At 55.3% G+C, this 23,868-nt stretch overlaps 10 protein-coding genes across 10 annotated transcripts; 6 read left to right on the forward strand and 4 right to left on the reverse strand.

Annotated features, from left to right (window-relative positions):
• Nucleotides 1–137: 137 nt before the first annotated feature.
• N657DRAFT_370748 (uncharacterized protein) lies at nt 138–850 on the reverse strand. The gene has a single exon (XM_062787039.1). It carries the CDS (start codon nt 584–586, stop codon nt 194–196), a length of 393 nt encoding a protein of 130 aa, XP_062642314.1. The 5' UTR covers nt 587–850; the 3' UTR covers nt 138–193.
• N657DRAFT_370747 (uncharacterized protein) lies at nt 851–1,575 on the reverse strand. Its single transcript, XM_062787038.1, has one exon. It carries the CDS (start codon nt 1,479–1,481, stop codon nt 1,116–1,118), a length of 366 nt encoding a protein of 121 aa, XP_062642315.1. The 5' UTR covers nt 1,482–1,575; the 3' UTR covers nt 851–1,115.
• A 1,699-nt stretch (nt 1,576–3,274) lies between these two features.
• On the reverse strand, nt 3,275–5,326 carry N657DRAFT_659552 (uncharacterized protein; the record flags this gene model as incomplete). The annotated part of the gene is made up of 3 exons (XM_062795000.1): nt 3,275–4,458; nt 4,521–4,659; nt 4,820–5,326. 3 exons carry the CDS (start codon nt 5,324–5,326, stop codon nt 3,275–3,277), a joined length of 1,830 nt encoding a protein of 609 aa, XP_062642316.1.
• Nucleotides 5,327–5,902: 576 nt separating this feature from the next.
• On the forward strand, nt 5,903–6,998 carry N657DRAFT_651180 (uncharacterized protein). The gene has a single exon (XM_062794109.1). It carries the CDS (start codon nt 6,272–6,274, stop codon nt 6,650–6,652), a length of 381 nt encoding a protein of 126 aa, XP_062642317.1. The 5' UTR covers nt 5,903–6,271; the 3' UTR covers nt 6,653–6,998.
• A 1,368-nt stretch (nt 6,999–8,366) lies between these two features.
• N657DRAFT_659553 (uncharacterized protein) lies at nt 8,367–10,159 on the forward strand (the record flags this gene model as incomplete). The annotated part of the gene is made up of 10 exons (XM_062795001.1): nt 8,367–8,382; nt 8,443–8,646; nt 8,680–8,708; nt 8,745–8,789; nt 8,912–9,185; nt 9,301–9,505; nt 9,542–9,609; nt 9,702–9,826; nt 9,865–10,056; nt 10,091–10,159. The coding sequence occupies 10 exons, from the start codon at nt 8,367–8,369 to the stop codon at nt 10,157–10,159; spliced, it is 1,227 nt and encodes a 408-aa protein (XP_062642318.1).
• Nucleotides 10,160–10,989: 830 nt separating this feature from the next.
• Nucleotides 10,990–13,317, forward strand: N657DRAFT_675489 (uncharacterized protein). The gene is made up of 3 exons (XM_062795823.1): nt 10,990–11,702; nt 11,773–12,375; nt 12,439–13,317. The coding sequence occupies exons 1-3, from the start codon at nt 11,108–11,110 to the stop codon at nt 13,200–13,202; spliced, it is 1,962 nt and encodes a 653-aa protein (XP_062642319.1). The 5' UTR covers nt 10,990–11,107; the 3' UTR covers nt 13,203–13,317.
• Nucleotides 13,318–13,648: 331 nt separating this feature from the next.
• N657DRAFT_651182 (PLC-like phosphodiesterase) lies at nt 13,649–15,641 on the forward strand (the record flags this gene model as incomplete). The annotated part of the gene is made up of 2 exons (XM_062794110.1): nt 13,649–14,143; nt 14,242–15,641. Coding segments are annotated over exons 1-2 (1,586 nt in total), but the record flags the coding sequence as incomplete, so codon positions are not given.
• Nucleotides 15,642–18,976: 3,335 nt separating this feature from the next.
• Nucleotides 18,977–19,719, forward strand: N657DRAFT_628326 (uncharacterized protein). The gene is made up of 3 exons (XM_062790842.1): nt 18,977–19,163; nt 19,230–19,426; nt 19,498–19,719. Exons 1-3 carry the CDS (start codon nt 19,035–19,037, stop codon nt 19,598–19,600), a joined length of 429 nt encoding a protein of 142 aa, XP_062642321.1. The 5' UTR covers nt 18,977–19,034; the 3' UTR covers nt 19,601–19,719.
• Nucleotides 19,720–19,773: 54 nt separating this feature from the next.
• Nucleotides 19,774–21,931, forward strand: N657DRAFT_675492 (lactose permease). The gene is made up of 4 exons (XM_062795824.1): nt 19,774–20,135; nt 20,206–20,311; nt 20,376–20,737; nt 20,797–21,931. The coding sequence occupies exons 1-4, from the start codon at nt 20,070–20,072 to the stop codon at nt 21,850–21,852; spliced, it is 1,590 nt and encodes a 529-aa protein (XP_062642322.1). The 5' UTR covers nt 19,774–20,069; the 3' UTR covers nt 21,853–21,931.
• Nucleotides 21,932–22,337: 406 nt separating this feature from the next.
• Nucleotides 22,338–23,495, reverse strand: N657DRAFT_628333 (putative gentisate 1,2-dioxygenase; the record flags this gene model as incomplete). Its single annotated transcript, XM_062790843.1, has 3 exons — nt 23,229–23,495; nt 22,852–23,164; nt 22,338–22,749 (listed from the first exon to the last, which is right to left on the reverse strand). The coding sequence occupies exons 1-3, from the start codon at nt 23,473–23,475 to the stop codon at nt 22,338–22,340; spliced, it is 972 nt and encodes a 323-aa protein (XP_062642323.1). The 5' UTR covers nt 23,476–23,495.
• Between the last annotated feature and the right edge of the window lie 373 nt (nt 23,496–23,868).

Genomic DNA, 23,868 nt, shown 5'->3' on the forward strand with positions numbered 1-23,868 from the left:
AGCAGGCCGTCGAAAGAGCTGCCACACCGGCGCAGCTCCCTCGGTCGCACTGCCACTAACCAGCCCTGATCCACCATTGTAGTTCCTCCTCTTGTAGTGTGCTGTTTGTCAAGAGGGCAAAGCGCCTTGCAGGAGAGCCGGCCGCCCGTGTGCCTTCCTTAACGAACCCGTTACTCTCCGTCTCCTCGGTCGATTAACAACTCTTGCAATCGGAATCGTACAACAGCTTTTGCTCCGGTCCTCGTAGCTTCGTCGCACTGGTCGGTCGCGCCGCCAGACTCTTGATTCCGCTCCCCCAGAACCGGGCAGGGCCGGGGGTGCCCTGTCTCTTCTTCAGAACGTCGAAAGAGTCGGGTGGTTTTCGTACCCAGTATCCCCCTAATCTTGCAAACTTGTTGCAGCTTGTTGTTGTCGTTGGTGTCGGTTGTCGCGATTGTCGGGCGGGGCGGTGAGGGATTTTCGGGCGCTCGAAAATCTCACTTTTGATCCTCGAAATCGACGTCCTCGGCCGCCAACAGGCCGCGCAACGGCTGCGCGGAGCTGCAACCCCTTGGAATCGAGAAAACAGGTCGCAAAGGTACTGCATCTCGATTTTTGCGATGCCCGGCCGCCCGCGCGGGCGGCCCCCGGTGTTTGTTCACCGGGAAGGGATGGCCTATATATAGTCCCAATTTGAACCCAATTGAGCACATCTGGGCTGCTCTTAAGCGGAAGCTAAGGAAGTTGTTCCCTAATCTCTGGGAGTTGAAGAAGAACACGCGGAATCCTGGTGTGTTGAACCTAATCTCCAATGAAAGTTAAAAAGGACGGGGAAGACCGTCGACGACGCCGCACTGCGCAAGCTCGGCTGCGAGGAGCGTTTCATCGGCACTGAAGCCGAACCTTGAAGTTGGTCCAGAGAGGCTTTCCGGTTCTCGACACAAAGGAAACGATGGGCTCACACTAGACGGGGGATTCTGAAGCGGGCCTTGATCAACCGGCCCACTGAGCTGAAAGGAAGATGTAGGCCATTATATACAGATGTAGACGATGAACTCAGCCTTGGACATTGTCCCCGAGCCGTTCTAATGGCCTCTAGCCCGATGGCATCCTGAACTTGGGGCGTTTCAACATCTTCAATAGCGAGTGCTGTTGTTGTTGTTGTCGCCCGAAGGCTCCGAGTTCCTCTGGGTCGATGTCATTACAGTTGAGATTACCGGACAGGAGCCAGGATGACGGTATGTGGCAAGACAAACCGAGCACCGGCTTGAAAATACCAAAGAGGATGATCCTGTGTTGGAAGAGCGTGTTGGATCACAACGAGTTCTCAAGTTGATCATTAGATCGAGGAGCGACAAGCAAGGTCGCAAGAAGCGGCCCGGTGCAGGCAATGAGGTTCGAGAAGAGAGCTGTTGCAATTGGAACTTGGACACAAGCCATCCTTTTATCGTTACTTGACTCTTTGCACCGCCAGGGCCTGGCCACGAACATCCACTGGGCATCGCACCCCGACCCTGTCTGCGACTGTCTTCGTCGGCTCCTGGAAATCCATGCCACCTGGGGATCAAGACTCGGAGTGGTGTAATTGCGTTCTGGTCCAATACTGGGTTTGCGGGATAAGCCAAACTTTGCGATTGATTGGCGATTACATGTCAAAATGCCCTGCCAAGGCGGCCGGCATGGGACTGCATCAGCCTACATGGGGAGCAGGGTTGGGCGAGGGCAGAAAGTAGCGTACAGTCAGGGACACAGAGTTCCCTGGGTAGGCGACGAAATCAGGTTGACGAGAATGGGGTGACGAGAATGGGGTGACGAGAATGGGGTGACGAGAATGGGGTGACGAGAATGGGTGACGAGAATGGGTGACGAGAATGGGTGATGAGATTGGGGTGATGAGAAGTGGAGACAAGATCTCGAGACGGAGAGACGAGACGGAGAAACGATAATAGGCAACAATACGGATAACTATACAATACAATACAATACAATACAAATTGTTGACGCTCGGCGGATAACTCAAAAGGGCAACTATACAATATGACTCTACATATCCCAAGGTATGTCCTGATCTTCGAAGCCTGTCCCGCGTCCCATAAGCTCGACGAAGTACTGTGTACTGGAGGTAGGTGACCCCAACGGAGCTACAGAATCGAGTAGGCTCGTCATATCCTTCCATGTATCCGCACCTTGTACCTGTCGCACCTCGCACCTACATTCCATCCGCAATCATAGTTATGAATAGAAATTTGACTTTACCGAACCTCACCTGGGCGCCGCATACTTTCAAGAGCTACTTGCGAGTAAGGGTTGAGATTCGTCACATTTCACCTAGCCGCTTCATATCCAGTCCTACTGTATGGTAATGGAATGCTGCCCTGCGGTTCCCACCACAGCTCCAGCTTCGCGTACCAGAGGTGGCCTGAAGGATGTGCACGTACCTCCCCTGTTCAAGGCGCGGCATGCCCTGTCGATCCCATGATTAAGACTTGAGTAGACAAGATGGTTACCGACGCCGCCCTTGCCGCGCCGGTGGCTGCGCCAGTTGCTACCGTGGCAGTGGTTACCGCGATACTGCTTGCTGCGGCCCCGAGTACTGCTATAGTAGCTCCAACCACAGCTCCACTCACAGCGGACTGGATTGTCGCGATGCCGGCCGTGCCGCTCACGAGATTCGCGGCGAAGAGGCAGGCGAGGACGGGGTGCCATTGTCGCCCTCGGCTCGACCTACGCCACCGCCTGGGGTAACTTCAAAACAATCCGCTGGGGCCCGGTCATGGTGCCCGTGCAGGCGCTCGAGGCCGCGAGTCTCGTCTTTGTGAGCTACCGTTGGGGTGCATGGCGGCGCGAGATCGGAACGAACACACTCAAATCCGGCCACGTTGCGTTCCGCACCATTCTCCGCATTGTTAAGGGGCCGCGCTCCTCGCCGTGGCCATCGCGATAGCGGCCGAGGTTCTGGTCGCCATCGCCCTCTCGCTCCGGGGTGCGAGGTCTCTTGCGCGGTATCTGAGCGATTCGGAGGACGTTGCCGAGGTCACGGCGTACATGTGGCGGACCATCGATTGGTGCTATATATGTTCATTTGCTTTCCACTCTCCAGATTCATTCAAATGAAGGTGTGTACAATAGAAGATGAGTTGAGTACAGTGTTGCCGATCGACAGACTGCAGCCTAGAGCAGGACTGTTGATTAACGTTACCTGGTAACTTGATTTGTACAACCGCACACGACCCGTTCGCAACACCCTTCCCGTGCTACGTTGACGTCAGGTACTGAGATAATGGAGTACTCGATTTTACTCGATCGCGATGTCGACCGTCTCGTAACGCTGGTCTGAGAACGCCTCGCCCTGCATGACGCCCAGGAGGAAGCTGTCGCCGACCAGTGTATAAACTCCCTCCTTCTCTGTGCTCGCCCGCAAAAGATACGGCACCTCAGCGCCGACGATACAAACAAAGACATCGCCCTCTCTCGCCTCGTTCCGCACCTGACCAAGCCGGCCTTGCGAAGTCCGACAGAAGCGCCGGCTATCGGCGCTAGAGATGAGCGAGTGCTCGATCATGGCGCCGTACGTCAACAACATCATCCTGACCCCCTCGGACATCTCAAAGCCATCCGTGAAGTAGTCAAAGAGGTGGGCCACATAGACCTGCGCCGCTTGAAGCACCTCGTCTGGTACGGGATCCCGCAGCGTTATCATGCCACAGAGAAGAGTCTCCAAGAAGTTCAAGGACCCCCTTCTCAACTCGGCCTCTTCGTAGGTCTCCTCAATAGGCGTCCGCTCCGGCTCTCCTTTGCTTTTTGTCCATTTCCAGTGTTCTTCACCAGCTACCTCAATACAACGTCCTATCCAGTCCCTCACGTACATCTTCATGCGAGGTTGAAAGCCGCTCTTGGGAGCGACTTCTTCCTCGGTCGGGAACGGTACTTCGTTCAGAGGCCTGACTAGTTTCGCAACCCGGTCGACGATCCGTCCCCTGACATGGAGCACGCGGCCGTCTGCGGATACGGTGACGCTGGGCTTTTGATCTCCCCCAGCGTGGAACACCTGCGGGTGAATAGTATAGGAGACGAGAGGGTTCACTAGGCCCTGGCTCGTCAAGTCGGGAACCCACGAGGGAAGCGCAAGGCGTTCCTGCTTCTGGCCTGCGAGAGGGTAGTGGGTGTGCGGGGCGAGAGACAGGAGCTTCAGGTTCTGGCAGGAGACTAGTGCTGTAACGGCGAATCTCATGCATACCTCCTCGATAGATAGGGAATAGTCCGCTTCGAGACCGCCGGTATCCTGGGGCAGACTGAGCAGCGAGTACAGATGGTCTCTCTGATCTGTGCACTGGAAGACTGGCGTCGCGGTAACGCAGTCGACCAGGGTCAGTTTACGGTATACCGTTGCCAAGTACGTCATGTAGACGGCGCTCAGCATTAAGGTAGGTCTGAAATTGTCGGCGACAAACGCGAGCATATACGGGGCGTGGAGGTTAACTGGCTCGCCGTCGACGTTAATGTCTCAATCGTCACGGTGTGGCGTTGACAGTACAGCTTACTTGTTGATTGTCCAGAAAGAAGCGTTATGATGCCGTAGCTCCCCATCCTGTAGGCCACACTGGCCAATTGCTTCCACGAAAGCACGATATCTCCGCATATAATAGTTCTGGGCACATTGTCGTCTGCGAGAGCCACCTCCTGTATAATCCATCTCCTGCTAAACCAGGGCCTCATAACAAGACTGGTTGATGGGGCGCCAGTCGTGATCGATGAAGTTGGGCTTCTTCTCGCGCCGTAGTCGCTGCGTCTTGTAAGCCGGCTTCGCTCCTTTGTAGGCTCATTTGAAGGTGATACAAACCTCAGCTTCAGGGAGGATTTTGCGCGAAATTTGGTATATCTTCTCGAACTCGAAATGCTCGGGCGGGAGGAGTTCCAGTGCCCCCTTTATGCATTCATCGAGTCCGTCAAGCCCCGAGGTGTCGTCGCCCAGCCAGATGAGAACGGCACTTGGCTGGGAGTAGATACGGCTCATGAGCCGGACCTGCCTGTTCTTTTCCGGAATGTCGCGCTGATTGATGCAGGTGGCATCGACCCAAAGAACTCGGACAGCATCACGCCTTCGAAGGCGTCTGAGGGCCGTGTAGAGACTGCTGGTTACAAGGAGGAGCTCATCCTCGCAGTAGACCTCGCAATTCTCACCAGCGTCACCCCAGCAGTAAGATATGGCCTCGTATGAAGGCTTATCGCTTAGTCTGACTGGGTGAAGCGTGAACCGGATGTCGTCGTCGCCTGATCCCGGCTCCAGGTGCAAGAGCCGGGTTTCGTCGTCATGCGAAAGGGGTTTGTATCGGTACAGAGGTGCCATGATGATGCACGAGAACCAGAGGACTGTGATGGAGAATGCAGTTCATGGTGGGAGGAGCGCTGCAGGACCGAAATAGCCGGATGGGACATGGCCTTTGGGCCTCTTCGAGGGGCTGAGCCAAAGGCCGCCAAACCTAAAATGGCCATGTTGCATCAATAGATCCGACGCAACGGCATGTTCTTGCCAATGTTGCGGATCTTTCAAGTCGCAGAAGTCTCAGCTCGCCAAGAGCACCAGCTCGGGCAAAGTATTCCGTGTGAAGAAATAAGCAACCCGTTGTTGTGGACTGAAAGATAACGGAGCCTCAACCCAACCTGTTAGCCCCGCCTGAATTCTTTGAAATTCAAAACCAACACCCTTGAAAGCTGTGCATTGCTCCTTGCGAATCGATCTCTAACCAGATTTAGGGCTGCCGAACGGCACCGGCACCTGGAACGTAGCACTCCCACGAAATTTGTGCCGAAGAAGCCATCACTCCAGCCATGTAGCAACCAGCAAGCGAATTTATTGCCCAAGAGCAGACCGAGAGGCAGGACCCCGCCCCCACCATGCCTGGGCCTGCCGAGATGTGCCGACGACACCGTCCAAGCGGATTCATTCCCTGGTCATCGACGCGAACGCAATCCTCAAGAATGATCCCACAGTTTCTACGTGGCTTGTCCAAGCCGAAGAGTTGTATACCATTCCTGCTGTTACCAAATACGCTAGCGGTTCCCTACGGCACCCCGCTGACCACGCGCAGTTCGCGATGAGACGGCAAGGTCACAGTTCCACAACACTTCGTCTCCGTTCCTGAACCTCCGGAACCCGCCCCCCCAGTCCACTCAATACGTTACAAATTTGCGAAGAAAACGGGCGATCTCCAGGTTCTCTCAGAACCCAATATCCATCTTCTCGCCCTAACATACGATTTGGGAGGCAAGAGGATGGTAGTGACGTACGGCAATGCATCCGCGTCTGACTTCTCCTTCTCCTTCGTTTTCCCGATCACCTCGGTTTCAAGCTGTGTACGCTATTGTCAGCGCTACGACGCTTAAGGCCAGTAGGGCTAACGCACCGGCCAGAGCGCGTGGCCTGGTGGAGTCATGCAGGATGCGGCGGGAGCGACGGGAGCTAGTTGTCGGTCGGCGCGTCTATCCGCCTTTGACAGCCGGAGGAAACACGCACGCCACTGTGCGCACGCTGTTGGCTATACTCGCAGGCTGTAACTCCAGGCGACCTCATGGCCGCTTCCACCACGATCTTCAGCCAGGAGTCGACAAACGATCCGTGGAAGCTCGAGGCCGGGCTGCTTCACGGTATTCGAGATCGTTGGGTCTGCGCTGATGCTCCTGGCGACGGACACGTACTTCGTGATCCACGTTCTAGGAGCAGGCTGTGAAAAAGTTTGGGAGCACAGTGATGAACGGTGGGATTGCATTCAGGATTTCTTCAGGGAGTCCCTCTGACTGTGTCGTGGCAACCGTTCTCGCCGTTGTCCTGATGACGAAACGGCACTTTTCGGCGTTCCAACGACAATTCCACATAATGGTGTTCTAGCCTACGTGATTCGCTTTGGCTGGTGAGGCTCTGCATCCGTTATCGGCTGTCTCTGTTTGTATTCTATGCACTCGTCGTTGTGTAACTACGTATTCTTCAGACCGTACGCCTCAATTTGGAGAGGCTGCTAACTGCCTTGTCGCACTGATCGACCAGGATTCCCCTTTTGTCGCAGCATACGGGGTGGGTCAGCTCAGTTCGCCGTCTCACCGGTTCGGCGAAAGGCTGGCACGGTCCCAAATTGGAGTGACATTCTTTCAGTTCGCTTTCGCCAACGGATGTTTGCGCTGTACTGTGGTAAGATGCCGCTGGGGAGCGCGACTTCGAAGGGCACGGACGTCAAGTGGAGTGGGACGAGACTGCCCCTGGCCGGGATCGTCGCAACACGGGGTGTGCCACAACAAGACCATGACCACGTCGCGTAGCGCAGAAAACAGGTGCACTCTTACTTATGAAGGAACGAGGAATCGCGTATATCGCTGGAACCCATGGAGCTCAGAAAACCACTGGATTTCGTAGCTTCGGGTCCCGACACAACAAGCAGCTAACTGTGCCGCTGCAAACATAAAGATACCGGCTCAGCGCAAGGAACCCGGCAAGGAAACGCAGAAACCGGAACTCCCCAATCGACGAACCCACACACGCTACCTATAACTTCCATCCTTCGACTTCTTATACCACTCCCGAGACCCATCCTCATTCAAATGATACCAATCGCCATGAGTCTTACTCCACGCCAATATTCGTCTGCAGCCACAGTGGGCTGCTCTTCAGTTGATGCGGTGTGGCGACTAATTTGGTGCTTTGCCGAGTCATGCCGCTCTGAACGTTGGGAAATCATCGAGGAATTCTGTGAAGGTCTGGGACGATTGGAACGGGCCTCGTGATCATGGGTGTTGACGATTGACGTGAAGCTCGAAGTGAAGCTTATGACGAAGCCTGTCGCAGGCTCTGCCGATGAGTCAAACGACACAAGTGGCTGGCTTTGGCCCAGGTAGAGGTGATCGGGAGGAGTGGGTCCCTCATCTCCGTCTTGAGATGCAGTCTCATTAGCAGTGTCGACGACGCTCTGCTGCCAACCAAGGTAACCAGAAGGTCTTCCATAGACATCTTGTGTTTCTGTCTCACCCTGTTGCCATGTGGCCCATTTGCTCTGCGGCTCAGTCCTAGTCTGCTGCTAGATCTGCTGCTATGTTTGCGTGATGACGAGGATCTTGGCATCTCTCCGCTGATGGTTGCAGAACCATCGAACGGTGGTTGGCGAGACTTCGCTGCTTCAGAAGTTCGCCTCCTGCTCTCTTCCAAAAGGCAATCCAGTGAATTCCGAATCTCTTTCAGTCGTCTGTCATTTCCCCGGTTGATGATGTTGCGGACGTACTTGCGAAACTCCAGATGATCCTTAGGCTTTTGAAGCAAGAAACAATCGACACTCGCCGTGTAGTAGTCCAGCTCGTTATGCTTCCATGAAATATGGAGACGGGCCGCTGTGCATCTGATGGCAATGGAAAGGCGACGCTGTTGATCTGCTGAATCTTGTCGCTTTCGCACTTCCTCAGTTCTGGCGCGAAGGCGATGAGGTTGGAAAAATAGTGCAAACGGGGAGCGACATGGACACATACACGCACATCGTCTACCTCAACCTGATCCAAAAACCGTGGCGGCGTGGCGCGAAGCCGACCAGCGCGTCCGCGACCTTACCTCGGTCCAGCACCTGCGCCCCTGGGAGGAAGCCGAGAAGAGGGAGCTACGACGCCTCTGTTCTGAAAACGGCATTCTCTTACGTCTGTGTCTGGCGTAACAAAGGCACTTGACAGGATTGCGGTCTTGCTTCCTTGACTTTCAGGTCCACACTGGGAAACACAACCCTGCCTGCGCCCAGCATCATCTCGATGACATTTCTCAACCCTTGCGGCGGCCAAGGAACGTTGCAGTCGGCAGTGATCTTGGATGCCGACAGGACGCTTACCGCGGTAGACACGGGTGAACTGTTCTGGGCAGCCGTGGCCAAGCAGATGGAGTTCGCCGAGGATGAGCCTTGTTCAACAGCCCACTGGCGTACTCATACACCGCCTTCCGTCAGGCGATGCTTCTGTACGAAGGGAGACGAGTCAAGACAAGTTCAGCACCATACGCGACGAGGTTGCGTCGTCGGCGAGGTTGCATCCAGAAATGCTCTCCTCCCTCGAATCTATAAGCCAACACCGTCATGTTAAGGCAATAGTTTTAAGCAGTGGGTTGCGCCGCCTTTGGGGAACTGTACTGGCGAGAGCTGGCCTGTCGGAGACCGTCAGGGTGATCGACGGCAGCCATATCTCGGATGGTTAAGTCGTGAGGGCCGCGGTCAAAGCTGCTCTGGCATCACAAATGCGTGATGTCCATGGCCTGTATGTCTGGGCCATTGGAGACAGCCCCCTGATGCAGCAAAACGCATTAAGCCATTGTTGTCGTTGGACAGGAGCACTGTCGGAGCAAGACCATGGACACAAAAGTGCTGGATGTAATTGAGAACGGCGGACTGCGGGCTCGCCAGGTCTTGCTGCCGACCGACGCGACGCCGCGGCTTCGACACCACTACACTTCTCCTCGTCCAGTTCACAGGTGGCAGCTTTCTGGACGCCGTTGTTCGCCGACAGGGCAAACGTGATTGCATCTCCTATGCCACGGCCTGGAACGCAGCGAATCTGCTTATGATACAAACGCTGGACTCGAGGTTGTGGGCCCCAGCCTCAGGAAAGCACACAAGCGTGTTGGATGGTCTCCGGTCACCGAGTTCCAGGCGAACGATGATGTACTGTGGTAATTAGACCCGAACCGTTCAACATGCCGCACTTCCAAGGTCACAACACAATTGGCCATCGCACCCGGCATCAGAACAGGACGATAATTGTGGCACTGATGCGAGGTGGAGAGCCCATGGCCGAGGGAATAAACCAAGTGCTGCCGAGCGCCATGTTCCTCCACGTCAATAATCCGGACGACCTGGCGATCCAGCACATGAGGGGCAGTGGACAGTGGTGTTGGTGGACTCGGTCGTGGACAGTGGGAAGCCGATGGCGGAATTCGTGGAGCGGATCCGCGAGCTCAACCCGACGGTACCCATTGTGGTGGTCGTCGGCGTTGTGCAGGAACAGTCGCTCTCCCCTGCTGGGGTCCTCGGACGGGCTCTCCAGAGCGACAGGGCCCTCAGCTTGGTTGCCCTGCACCTCTCTCCAGAAAAGAAAAAAGAAAAAGTGTCAGGGGCGAGGAGGGACAGATACAGGAAATCGTTTGTTCAACACAACGCGGCTTGACTGATCGAGAGCTTGATGTCAAGGTTGAGGAGCTTTTTGTCATGATAGCTTGGTCCTTTCTAGGCTGGGTTCAGATGTTTGACGCGAAACTGGCTGGCAAGGGCCATGACTTCCAGCGCTGCCTGGCCTCATCTCAAGGCATGTCGCATCATGTACGGATGTAACGTTAGTCTTCTGAGAGCGACGAACAATTGTCCTTCAACCAGCCTATTGCCTGCCAGTATTGAAGTAACGCCAGGCGACATCTGCGCCGACTGTGGACAATTAGCAGGAATACATTATTGTTAGAGCACGCCCAGAGGTCTCTTCATGTCCTGTTCGTCATCTGCCGCGAGGACTGAAGCCTCGGTTTGCGCCGTTTCAGTTTTCAACCTGGCGTGCAGTCCCTTGACCGTGCCCTCCTCCTCCCAGAACACCGACCCCGTGTCGTCTAGTTACGCTGAACAAGGCCGGAAAGGGAATGCATCCAGGTGTAGATCACGGAAAAGATTAGGGTGCCTATACTCCTCTGCATCTCCCGTCACAGACGTCAGTGGCTGAGTGTCATCAAGAGCCACCATTCCATTCGCGGCTGAATGTGAAGCCTTTCGTACACGTGTATGAATACACGTAGATTGTGAATATCGGTGCCTGTTTCCGAATGCGACTTCGCGTCCGCCAATCACTGTTTTGTCCCAACGGACCGGAAGGATGACGTTTGCGCGTCCGGGGATTGTTCCGCATTGATGTGACGTCATACGTTATGTTGACGCGGAGCAAATCGTCCTGACTTGGCAATGCCGTTTATTGGACTGCCGGTTCTCTAACTCTGGTGAATTCAAGCTTTCCGTCAATCTCGCTAATTAGATCTACATTTCATGCTAGAGACGGCTTTAAAGTCTAAAACACGATGGTCCGATGCAACCTCTAGCAGCAACCTCGTTTCGCGCGAGCTGAGTGCGTGGCCGCAACCATGACCGAGAAATTTCCATCCGTAGAGGGCACGAACCAGCAAGGTGCCGCCGATAATGACTGCGCATACTTCGGGCCCCTCGATTCAGAACACGCAGGAGCGGAGCCATCCGCGCCGGCCCTGGAAACTGGACCCCCATGTACGCCGACAACGGAGCAGCCACCGGCACGCCCGCATCCCTACGCCGCCCAAGATATTCGTCCGACTCCCATCGACCGTTCGCAATCGGCCATTCGGCTTCGCAGGCTGAGGGTCCCGAATCTTCCATCAAGACTGGTCCCCGTCCAGATCATCGAGCAAGAATCACCGGATGGGCGCCGTCGGTCAAGCTCGGAACCCAACCGACCCCAGTTTCCCCCTGGGACAGCATGGACAGCGTTACCGCCTTTGGCCGAAGCTTCATCAAACCGTGAATCGAGCCTCGGGGCTGTGCCAGTGCCGGCCGTAGCCGCACTTCCGCCAGGATCGCACCCACAAGAACAAGGCCATCGCTTCGGTAGGCGGCGTGGCCGGACCATTCAAGGGCAACCGTTGCGCCAGGCACAGGACAAGGACTGTTACGACTCAAGAATCGTCGACTTTCTAGACGTCGTTGGTACGTTTGCTCCGCTGCGCCTACTCCTCTCTAAATCCCACCATAAGCTGACGAAACGACTTGTCACCAGATCCCGAAGTGGCGACCCTCTCCTCTATCACCAACATTCAAAACTCCCTTTTCGTGCCGTCCCTCGGCAGATGGGTCAATCGCAGGCCGACATACGACCTCTCCCAGTTACCACCAATACCCGGCGCGTTTCCTCCTTCGAGGGAGGATCTGCCAGGCACAGAAAGAGAAGGATTAGAGCATTCGCCAGCGCCGGCCCGTTCCCCAAGCCTATCTTCGGTTCTGAGCGAACCCCAGTACGCCATTCTCCCCAATGACGCCTCGCTGGAAGGCTGGTCCGAGGAAGACATCAAAGCCCTGAACGACTATGTCCGCCATATGCTGCACTCCCGCCGGTCCAAGATCAAACAGCGCCTCAAGGCATTCGGCAAATACGCCAGACGGCCGCTCGGCTTCCTTATCACCCTCTATGCTACTCTGATTACACTCTTTGGCCTTGCCTGGGTACTGTTCCTGATCGGGTGGATCTACGTGGGAGACAGGCAGCTCTACGCCATCACTGTTATTGATTATACCCTGGTTGCCCTGTTCGGCGTGGTCGGTGATGGGTTAGCCCCGTTTCGCGCCATTGACACATACCATATGGTGTTTGTAGCTCATTATCGTAAGCTTCCCCCCATTAGTCCCCATCTCCCACCCGATGCTGACTCTCGGCGACTTTGTGAAGACCGAAAGACGTGGAAAGAGCGCAAAAAGCTTTTGCTGCCAAAGCTGCGGGATCACAACGACCTGCCGACCGGCGATGGCGACGGCGACGGCAGCCCAAATCAGGACCTCGAAGCCAACAAACAACAACAAAAGGACCAGTTCTTCCCTGTACTCTCCGAGAAAGAACAAGCCCGGTTGGTACACCACCAGACCAAGCTCGCTAAATCACATACTTTCTACAAGCCGCACGAAACTGAGACTCATCACGCCTTTCCTCTTCGTTTGCTCATCGCCATCGTGCTCCTCCTTGACCTCCACAGCCTCCTCCAGATCGCCCTTGGAACGTGCACATATGGACACATAGGGGGTACCGCAACGACAACGGCCCTCCTATGTTGTTCCATCGCGACAAACATCACGGCCGGCATTCTCATCTCGATCGGAGATCGGCGGACGCGCAAGAAGGATGTCCTCGAACGGCTTCTGAAACAGGACCTCACGAGCGAGGTCATGAAGAAAATGCGCAAAAAGAAGCAGAAAGAGGCACAGAAGGAACAGGCCACTGGCACCAGGGAAAGCAAGGACGACGGAAACAAGATGGGCACGACGTCGTTGACGGCCGGCCTACACCCTATACGGGAATTACTGAGTCACAAGAGCGACGAGGGCCATGATGAAAAGGCGCAGACAGAGGCACCACAGAAACAAGAATCTGAGCCTGAGGGTCGGGACTTGCGTGATGTGAGCGACCCTCATATGCGGATTCCAGGGGCGTTCCCGTAGAGGCAAGATGTGTTATAACTCATGAATCCATGATGGACGTGGGGAGTTTGGTGTAACAAGGCTGTACTTAATAAACTTATATTTCTTAGCGCTAGATTTAACGACTATCCTAAATACCACGAACGTAAAAAAGGAATTAGCTGTATTTCTGTTCAGGCGTGCCGGACTTATCTCACCTGCCGTTCTTTGACTTTGCCCCTGAGTTGCTGGCAAGGTAGGGAGGCAATATTAGTGTAGCCTGCGAGGCTCGGCTTTGTACTTGATCTAGGTAGCTGTAAAAGTACGTTTGGTTTATCTCGAAGTTGAATACCGTTGACAACTAGAACGTCCGCTTCCTTCGCTGCATTGGGCCCGATTCGGATGGCTCCCGTTGTCTCTTGGCAGTTGGTGACAGTTCGTCAGCAACCCCGCTGCTCTGTTCATGTTAACCCCTCAATCCTCCGTAGCCGCCCAATTCCAATCTCCAAGCCGACTGGAATCTCGGCGCGTACAAGTACCGCGATGGCTGATTCCACGTCGTCGGGGCTCTCATCACGCCTAGCGAGACTTAACCCATTCAAAAGCAAGGCAAAACGCGAAGAGGATGATGAGGACATCGGTCAGGAAATTGACGCTAATACCCTGGCCGGCGGTGGCCACAGCGCGTTCCAAACCGACATCACGCTGCACCGCTTGCGTGTCAGCGAGGCACTCAAAAGCTTCCTTTCCCACGAAGGGGTGTCGAGCGAGGGCGACACCGAAGGCCTGAGCGCCCTTCTCGATAAGCCCATGGTCTCGCCGCCGGCCCATCTCATTGACCGATCGCACCCCTTGCCAGAGTACTTTGTTTCATCTTCGCATAATACCTACCTGATGGCCCATCAACTCTACGGTACGTCGTCTGCTGCCGCGTATGAGACCACCCTTAGGGCCGGGGCACGGTGCATCGAGATCGACGCCTGGTAAGTTTCCTGCACCTATCCCTCCTTCAAGGGCACGCGGGAGATCAGGCTGCATGGGGAATTTGGAGACTACTGCTGTTTGTTGACACCTGCGAAAGGGATAATCCGGATGATCCAAGGGAACCGAAAGTCACCCATGGGTACACCTTGGTCTCAAACATCCCCTTTCGAGCGGTCTGTGAGACAGTACGCGATGTGGTTGATCTCGAGGCCGCGGCCCCTCCTGTCCAGGGCTATGCGCCAGCGCCAATCCTTGTGTCACTGGAGAACCACTGCAACAGGGACGGGCAGATACGTCTGATCCAAATCATGAAGGAGGTATGGGGCGACCGCTTGCTCAGCGAGCCGGTCCGCAAGAAGGGGCACGAAGAACAAGAGGGTGGAGAGCCGGTCACGCTCAATGATCTTGGCTCCAAAATTGCCGTCATTGTCGAGTACCATCTCCCAGAGGAGGCAGATGATTCAAGCGACTCGTCCGACTCCAGCTCCTCCAGTGACTCGGACGAGGAGAAGCAGGCACGCAAGGAGTACAAGGCAAAGAAGAGAGCCACCTCGCCGCCCATCATCGTCCCGGAATTGGCCCAACTTGGTGTCTATGCGCAATCGGTCAAGCCGCGCGATACGTCTTGGTTTACAGAGGGGAAGATTAAAGATGGACCTCCTCGGCATCACCTGGTCAACGTCTCTGAGTCCGGCTTGGCTCCGCACATTACGGAGCATGCGGTCAAGATAGCGCAACATAACGCCCGTCATTTGATGAGAGTGTTTCCAAAGGGCACCCGAATTTCCTCGCAGAATCTTTCGCCCATACAATTCTGGGCTGTTGGCGCCCAGATCTGCGCCCTCAACTGGCAAACCTTTGGCGCGAGCATGCAGCTCAACGACGCCCTCTTTGCCGGCACGGCGGGATATGTCCTCAAGCCGGCTGCCCTTCGCTCAGGCGGCAGCGGCGCCTCTTCGGCGCACGCTCGCCGCAGAAGCTTGCGACTCCGCGTCGCCGGAGCTACTGACATTCCCCTCCCCGAGGGCCGCGATGTTGACGATGTCAAGCCATACCTGACTTGCACGCTTCTCCAGCCCGGAACCGGGACTGACCCGATCAAGGTCAAGCGGAAGACGGCACCATACCACAAGAGGACGGCCTTGGCGCTGCCCTTTCTTGGCCTCGGCCGCGGTGAGCGCGAGAACCCTGAACAGACGGAGCCGGTGTGGGACGAGACGCTAGAGTGGGACTTTCTCGATGATGAGCTGGTGTTTGTGAGGATGCTCCTCAAAAGCGACGACAGCTTCGCCAACAACCCCATCCTGGCTGTCTCGGCTGTCCGGCTGCTTTATGTTCAGCCAGGCTGGCGGTTCGTCCGCATGCTGGATCTCAGGGGTCACGAGACTCAATGCTCGCTCTTGGTCAAGTTTGATATTCAGGATGTCTAGGCAGAATACTGAGCGATCGTTGCTGCAATATAGCGTCCATGGTTGATGGACAACACGAAGCCTCCTGACTGCATTTTCCACCCTTCATTGATGCTTTTGGGGGCCCATATCTTATACTTGCTCCTATAACTGAACCTCAACCCCGCCACCGTCGTACTGTGATTCACTTGCTTCCAAGCAGGCCGAGTCAAATGCGAGGTCGGACCCCTCCAGCATCAGGACTTCTTGTTCAACCCCACCTCGATAACCAAGATTTCCCAAGAACAAAATGGTAAACAAATACCCTTCGGCCCATATGATACGTCCCTCTTTGTGGAGTGACTGTAGCCCCGGTCGACCTCGTCAACTCCTGTGCTGCCGACACTGGACCATTCAAGACCTCGATCCTTATGTTATGTCTTGTTCCCCCCCATTCGCTCAGCCTGAGATGCATGCTGATCACTAAGTCAATTATCATGTAAACCTGTCCCCATCTCAAAACTCTCACCATAGAGGAACTCTTGTGTTACACGTCTATATACCCTGGCGTTGGCTGGAAAAAATTCACTTCGACTTCAGCAGCTATAACTCCCATTCTATGCTCGCGATTCCGGGTCAAGTGCCAGGCAAAGGCGCCGCCGTCCAAAGATAAAATAAAATAATGAAGAGGAAATAGTTAAAGCCGTTCGCGGAGGCAAGGTGAGTGTCACGGGATAGTCCCGTGACAGGGTTAGGGCTACGTTATGTAGGGAGATGGTCTGTGCGTAGCTCTGCCCTGCAGGGTTTCCCGTAGCTGCGCACAGCCCACAGTTCTGGTTCCTTGCGCAACTATTGCAGTTCAACACCATACCCAAGACTGCCTATCAATCCCGTGATAGTGAGCATCCACTTCTCCGTAACTGAAGGTCACTTCGCACTCCATACAGGGTGACCCAGTGACAAATAAGGGGCCAGTATAGACTTGACTGGAGGTACCCTCGACGATATTTTGAGTCGTAGGAATGGTTTAGGTGTGTCGGTCACTTCGGGAAAGCGGATGCTGTCCTCGTTGGTTGCTCGATACAACCACATACGTTCTCCTTGCTCGCCAGTGGCCGGACCCGGCAACGTGCTTGCCGACCTCAAGTGAGAATGGCCAAGTAAAACGTTTTCCGCCTCTTAGAAACGCCCCGAGGAAGAGGTACAAGCCGAGAATGATGGTTGCAGCTGCCACAGCGACTCCGATGATATGGCCGACCGAGAAGGACTGGGAGCTGGGACGTAAGCCGTGATCTCATCGCAACCTCTGCAGAAGCCATGGAGGTTATGCGAATAGGCTGTACACAATATCCATGAACGATACAGTGGCCGGATAGTCGGAATACTTGAGCCTTCTCAATCTGTGGAGACTCCAGACACAGAATCGAAAGCTGTCGGCTCACTTCGCGGTGCCAATACTCAATTATTGTCGGGCACGGAGTCGGAAATGTTCATTGTGGGTTATGTTAAGTCCTTCAGACACATGCCGTGCTTCTCGGCGTCAGAAACTTGATAGTATTGCTGAGTGAATGGTAGCAGCACTGAAGAAACGCCACGCACCTCAGGCGTAGTAGGTCCTAAAATGGCCATTTCGCGAGATGGAAACACGGAGCAGTCGCTCAACCGGCCGCACCAGAATACTGCGACACAGTTGCAGTCATCATTGGCAAATTCGCCGATGTTGAAGCTGTCGGGGAGGAGGGCATGACCACGAGGCCGAATAGTTGCACTGGACCAATGACACTGGCTTGCCACGGTGCTGCCAAAGTCTCCTTTGCCACCAACTGCATAGATAGCGCCCTACCCTGGGAGTCGAGTATCATGGAGCCTAGGATAGCATCCGCTAACGAGAGCGCCCCCCGACCCAACTGCATAGCAGGGCAATGATCAAGAAGATGTGCGTGAGTGCCAGGCCAGCACCAATTTCCTTAGTTCCCCTCGTTGAGCAATGGAATGTCCCGAGAAGGGCGATGAGAAGGAGGACAGCCTCCTGCACCCAGATGGCACTCCGGATACCGTCCCCGCCAATGTCAGCATCAACCTCGGCGCCGCGGGGCTCCACCTTGGTGATCCGATGTGTTCAGAAATTTGGCCGGTGAAGATGATTGGAACCAGAACTGCTCCCGGTAGTCCGACAGTCACTGGCGCGACAAAGTGTCGTAGGCGCTTAAGCCATTTTTGGCGCTTTATCTCTGCGGATATATGAATAATCGTTGTGTCCGAACTCGGCGATCTGAAGATCAAGCATAGGTTTATTGCGAAAACGATAACGAGAAATGATAGAACGCTGGGGCAATTGCCAACCTCGAGTTCGTCTGGGGAATTATTGCCCCTTTCCACTCCGCTTGACTTGTGTGAGCAAGTCGGCTTTGAAGTAACAGGTTAAGGCCGAGAGCACCGAGACAATGCGTATCCCAAAAACCTTTCGATACGCTGTGAAACGGGAAGACTGAATGGAGTCGCAAGAGGCAGTAGATCTGTGATAAGATAGACAGATCATGAGGAGGCAGCCCTGTGGAACGGGCAGAAGCTGACAAAATTGGGGCGGGGTGGGCACCGAGGAGGCCGTGTCACCAAACCTCTGATGGATATTCTAAATGACTGCCCAATCACTGGGCATACTTCGTCCGAGTGAATTTCCCTGGCTAACCGTCGACAGAGCCGTGGCGTGACTGACCATTTCCCTATTGGCTCCTCCCCTTGGTCGAGCGCATACGGAAGAGATACCCTCTTCATGGGTCAGCCGAACAACCGATGACACGCTCAGCATTGGCCATGACGCAGCGAATCAATCCGTTTGGGTGCCGTGTATAAGCCATCACTCAGCTACCCACTCACTCCGAAAAGAGCTCTAGTGGTTTAGGCCATATATACATAAGCACTTGGGTCGGGCTTTTGATAACGCAGGGAGGGCCAACCAGGCAACGCGTCCAGTCCAGAGGTTGAGACGTAGGGTTCCTGCCAAGCCTTGTAATTCTTTCCTTTGGCCACCAAATTTGAATTGCTGTCATATCTGCTGAGGCTGTGTTTCATCCCATATGTGTTCAACGCCTATCCTTCCCGTCCAGCGAGACACCGAAGGATTGCGTCTATGTCTCTTGCATGACCCCCACGTTGCTGATTGTAAGTTCTCCACTCCACTCTAGGACGAGATTAGACGCTCGGAATTGCTGTTTGGACGAGATCTTATGTGAACAGCAGAAAGATATAAGTGACAAGGACTGGTTGGAATCATGATTTGAGTCCTTTGGGGTTCGGACTCGGCTCGGGACGGGAAGTGGGTCTCTGTTCCTACGTGCACATACCCGGAACGGCCAAACCCTGGCTGTCTGTTTAACCTGGTAGTTATGGTTCAAGACTTTGGCATCGGCAGATACAAATGCAATGAGAGATTCTGGGTCAGATGGTGTTTTGGCTGTAAGAATCCTTTGCAGGAAACTTTACTCTCTTTGTCGTCCTGACCATGCCCGCACCTTACTTTGGAAGCTGCCTTTGCGGCGGCATCCAGCTTACCGTTGCCTCGGAGCCCACTGCCGTCCTTTCGTGCTTCTGCGAGCACTGCAGCAAGGGAGCGGGCGGCACAAACCAGATTGTATAGCTGCTGTCATGGTCAACCAATGCTTGTGCTCGTGGCGCTAATACGCAGCAAACACCACAGGTCGCCAAGTTTGCACAAGCTGATGTCAACATCACGTCGGGCACCCAACTCATTACCACTTACACCTCTACCGATACATGCAGCGGGGCTCCCAAAGCCAAGGCCTTCTGTCAAATGTGCGGGGCCCCGCTGTGGACGGTTCCGGCATCTGCACGCGGCACCCACCTGCTGATCCGCCCGAGCCTGCTTTCCGAGTGGTAGGTTCTTTGCCATTTCCTTAACCAATACGCGTCGTTCTGCTGGAGTTAACTTTTGACACCCCCAACAGGCAGCACTTGAAGCCGCGAGCTGAGATTTTTGTTGGCCATCGACCTCCGTGGGTCACCCCGGTGGAAGGGACGGAGCAGTGGCATGGTGCGCGAGGAAACTGAGATCCGTTCAGGGAGTCAGGTATTCCGGATTCAATTGTGATCCGAACTCGGTATGTGGGGCCAGCTCGGAAAGGCGACCGAGGCCAAGAAAAAGAATGGAGAAAAATGTTCAATAGTCCCGTCAACGAGAAAACCAGTCATCATCACAGGATTCGAAATTACCCCAGGTTATCCACTGCCTTGGATCCCGCATGCCGGCGTTGACCACGGGGTCTGGGGCCCCAGAGTGCCGAGAGCTGTGACGAGTCAAGCCCATCTGGAGAAGGTGTTTTTTTCTTTCTCGTCCGGCCTCCAACTTGTCATCGGAGACCTATGGTAGCCTCCTGTTGGGTTCCTCGCTGGGCACTGATTTTGTTATGCGCCTATAAAGACTTCCCTTCGTTTCGGCCCACCTCTGCCTCGTGGTATCCTCGTCCTAAACCAGGAGCTCGCTCGACTCAACCACTCTCACAACGATTCATCCTCCAAGATGGGCCGGAACAACAAGGCCGGCAAGACCGGGGCGGAGCTAGCGGTCGGCGCCGAACTCGCAGCGGTAAGAGCCTTGTCGATGTTGCGCATATGGTACATTCACGACTGGATCAGAGGGCTGACAGTGTTTCCAGGTTCTTCCGGCGAATACAAAGCCGTGGTACCGCACCCGGCACCTTCTCTTGCTTAACCTGGCGCTTCTGGTGCCCCTGCTCTCGGCAGCAACAATTGGCTTCGATGGTAAGCTCCCCTGCAACAAGGACGCCCGAGCTGCTGTTGACTGCTAGTCGTCTACCTACCTCAGGCTCCATGATGAACGGACTCCAGACGCTGAGTCAATGGCGGGACTACTTTGGCCAGCCTTCCGGCGCCGTCCTCGGAGCCATGAACGCCATCTTTCCCGTGGGCAAGCTTCTCGCCGTCGTGCCGGTGGCCTGGCTCACCGACCGCTACGGCCGCAAGCCACCCATCTGGATCGGGCTCGTGGGGCTGGTGGCAGCGACAGCAGTCCAAGCCTCGAGCCAGACAGTGGGCCAGTTCATTGCCGCCCGATTCTTCCTGGGCTTCTTCACTGCATTTGTGGGCCAGCCGTCGCCTATCCTGATCGCTGAGTTATCATACCCAACGCACCGCGCAAAGATGACGGCTTTGTACCAGACCTTCTTCGTGCGTTCTTTGTCCACCGAAGTTGAAGGGAGAAGGGGATGGCTGACTTGAAATCAAAGTACTGTGGCTCCGTCCTCGCCGCCTGGTCGACATACGGCAGCTTCCGCATCCCTTCAACCTGGAGCTGGCGAATCCCTTCGCTCCTCCAGGGCGCCATCCCGGTGCTTCAGCTACTCGGCATCTTCTTCGTTCCCGAGTCTCCTCGGTGGCTGTTAGCCAACGGCAAGGCCGCGGAAGCCCGAAAGATCCTCACCAAGTGGCACGCCGCCGGCAACGACGATGCATCCGCGCTTGTCGAGTACGAGATGGACCAAATTTCGACAACGGTCGAGCAAGAGCGGGAAGCGCGCGCCACCACGTCGTACCTCGACCTCGTCCGCACGCGGCCCAACCAGCACCGCACGCTGATCGCCTTCATCGTCGGCTTCTTCGCGCAGTGGAACGGCGCGTCGGTCGTGTCGTACTACCTGACGCTCGTGCTCAACAGCATCGGCATCACCAAGACGTCTGACCAGGCCCTGATTAACGGCCTGCTGCAGGTGTGGAACTGGCTGGCCGCCGTGCTGGCCGGTGCGCTCATGGTCGACCGCCTGGGCCGTCGCACGCTGTTCCTGGCTTCGGTGGCCGGCATGTTTGTCAGTTATGTCGTCTGGACGGTGCTGACGGCAAGGTTCGTAGCGACGCTGGACCAGGCCATGGGCAACGCCGTCGTGGCTTTCATCTTCATCTACTACTTCTTCTACGACATCGCCTGGTCGCCCCTGCTCATTGCCTATCCGGTCGAGATCTTCGAGTACGGCCTCCGTGCCCGCGGCGTAGCCGTCACATACGGCTCCACCTTTGCCGGTCTCATCATCGGGCAATTTGTCAATCCCATAGCCATGGGCAAGATTGGCTGGCGCTACTACATTGTGTTTGACTCGATCCTGGCCATGCTCTTTGTGGTCATTTGGTTCCTCTTCCCAGAGACCAAGGGTCGCTCGCTGGAAGAGATTGCCGAGGTCTTTGACGGCAAGAGTCGAAGGGTCGCCGATGTGGAGGCAGAGCGAAAAAAGGAACATGACAGCGTTTCTGTGCAGGTCGAGCATCCAAAGGCAGAGGCAGAGAAGCTATAAATATCTCTGCCATTTGTACGCAGACATAGCCAGATGCCATCCATCTTACGCAGCACTGTGATGGGTTGCGAGTTGATAGAAGGCGGATCACCTACTTGATGACTGTCAATATAAATTCGTTATTACGTTGGTTCGTCGTTTCTCCGTGCATCCAGATGGCAGACGTGACAGGTTAGGATTCCGACTGCGAACTCAGTCCGCCCATATAAGGGCCCCATGTGCCTGCCAATTTCGCTATCGCTGATGACAGGAGCAGAGCAGGGCATGCAATGCTGCATGTCTCCTGCACATATCGACATTCAGTTTGCTTTCCAAACCTTGATAGCAGCTTTAAACTGCTCGCAGTCGAGCAGTGATACTTCTCATCTTATCCGTGTAGATGGTCAAAGATGGTCTCCAATCTCAGACACAAATGTCGAAATCGAGCGTCATTTATGACAGGCAACCTGAATGTATAACGAAATGTACTGGGGAACTATAACATCCTACTCCAGATCCGGTCTTATCAAGCCAAGCAGCCCCAAAAACGGACGGTCGTTCACGGCCACCAAATAAGCCGGCTCCGTTGCCGAGGCATTAACGTGCTGGATGCGGGACCACGCAGGCACGGCAAAGGTATCTCTGTCCTTCCACTCCAGCACGACCCGTTCCCCGTTGGGGGGCTCGACAATCGTTTTCCCAGCGCCTTCGAAGCAGTGGTAGAGGAACGAACTCGGGTGCTGGGTGGACTCGGTTGTACAGCCCGCTTCCAGACGCTCTGCCTGTATCCCAATGGTGGTAGAGAGGGGCTTCCCGTCCGGTGTCCGATAGTGATGTGTCGCGTGGGAGACGCAAGTTGCATCGAGGACCGCTTTCACAGGCTTCCAGGGGTATCGCCATTGAGGGGGGTCTGCGGGTCTGGTTGTTCAGAAAATCAGTAAACGATCCAGTTCAGGTCTGTTCCATCTGTACCAAGGTGTATGTAGTTTAAAACTGAGATCTAAAGGCGTAGAAACCTACTCGCTTGGGTACCGGCTCTCCGTATAGCCCTCGGCAAAGTTCACGCGGGCATAGCGGAACAGCGGCAAATTCAAGGCATCGAGCCAAATGACGGGCGCATCGCCCTCGTTGCCGTGGTCGTGCCAGTGCCAGGTGGGCGTGAGAATTACATCGCCGCGCTCAAGCGCCATCCTCTTGCCCTCAACAGCTGTGTAACCCGACCCGTCAATGATGAAACGTGCCGCAAACGCGATGTGCCGGTGGGCAGGCGCCACTTCACCAGGATTGACCAGTTGCAGCCCGCCATAGATGGTATCCGTCGTGCACGGCGCCGCTTTCGTGTGCGTGTAAGCTACCGCTGACTGGCTTGAACATCTCGACGGAACAGGCAGACTCACCCATGCTTGGGTTTACGAGCATCAAAACTCTTCTCTCAGCCGACTCGGCGGGCACGAGCTTCCCGGCCTGAAGGAGATGTGGAAGTGCATCGTCATACTTCCAGAGGTGCGCTTTGGCGATGGGGTTGGGTGTCGCGGGAACCATGGCATCCATCTTTAGCCACAGGGGCTCGAGGTGCTGCGAAGGGAGCCCCGAAAGGAGCTGGCCTAAGGCGTCTTGACAACCTTCCTGCGGGACGGATCCCATATTGAACCGCAAGGAACGGGCGAGAAGGTTGGGCAGTAGCACAGAGGCTGGACGTGCTTGGATGACACGAGACTGGATGAGCTAAAACGTTTCCGTGGCGATGCACTCAGGAACAGCAGATGTGTGCTCTATTCGTTGTTTATCCCCGTTGTCCCTCTGTGCCGGAGTTGAGTGCTTGACAGGAAACCTGTCATGCATCACGGTAAGCGTGAAAACGGGGAAGCTGCCTGCAGCGCTAGCAAGGGTAACGAGCTTTCAGAGTCTCGCCCTCAGTCACGTAATAGCCCGCTTCAGGTTCCGAGCGCAGCTCCCTGACGACGTCCCGACCTCCGAAACATGAAGTCACTCCGCTTGGGTTCCCAGCTTCGGGTCCTGAGACTCCGTTCCGAGGCG

Source organism: Parathielavia appendiculata (assembly GCF_033297405.1).
Source record: "Parathielavia appendiculata strain CBS 731.68 unplaced genomic scaffold N657scaffold_43, whole genome shotgun sequence".
NCBI classification, from domain to species: Eukaryota; Fungi; Ascomycota; class Sordariomycetes; order Sordariales; family Chaetomiaceae; genus Parathielavia; species Parathielavia appendiculata.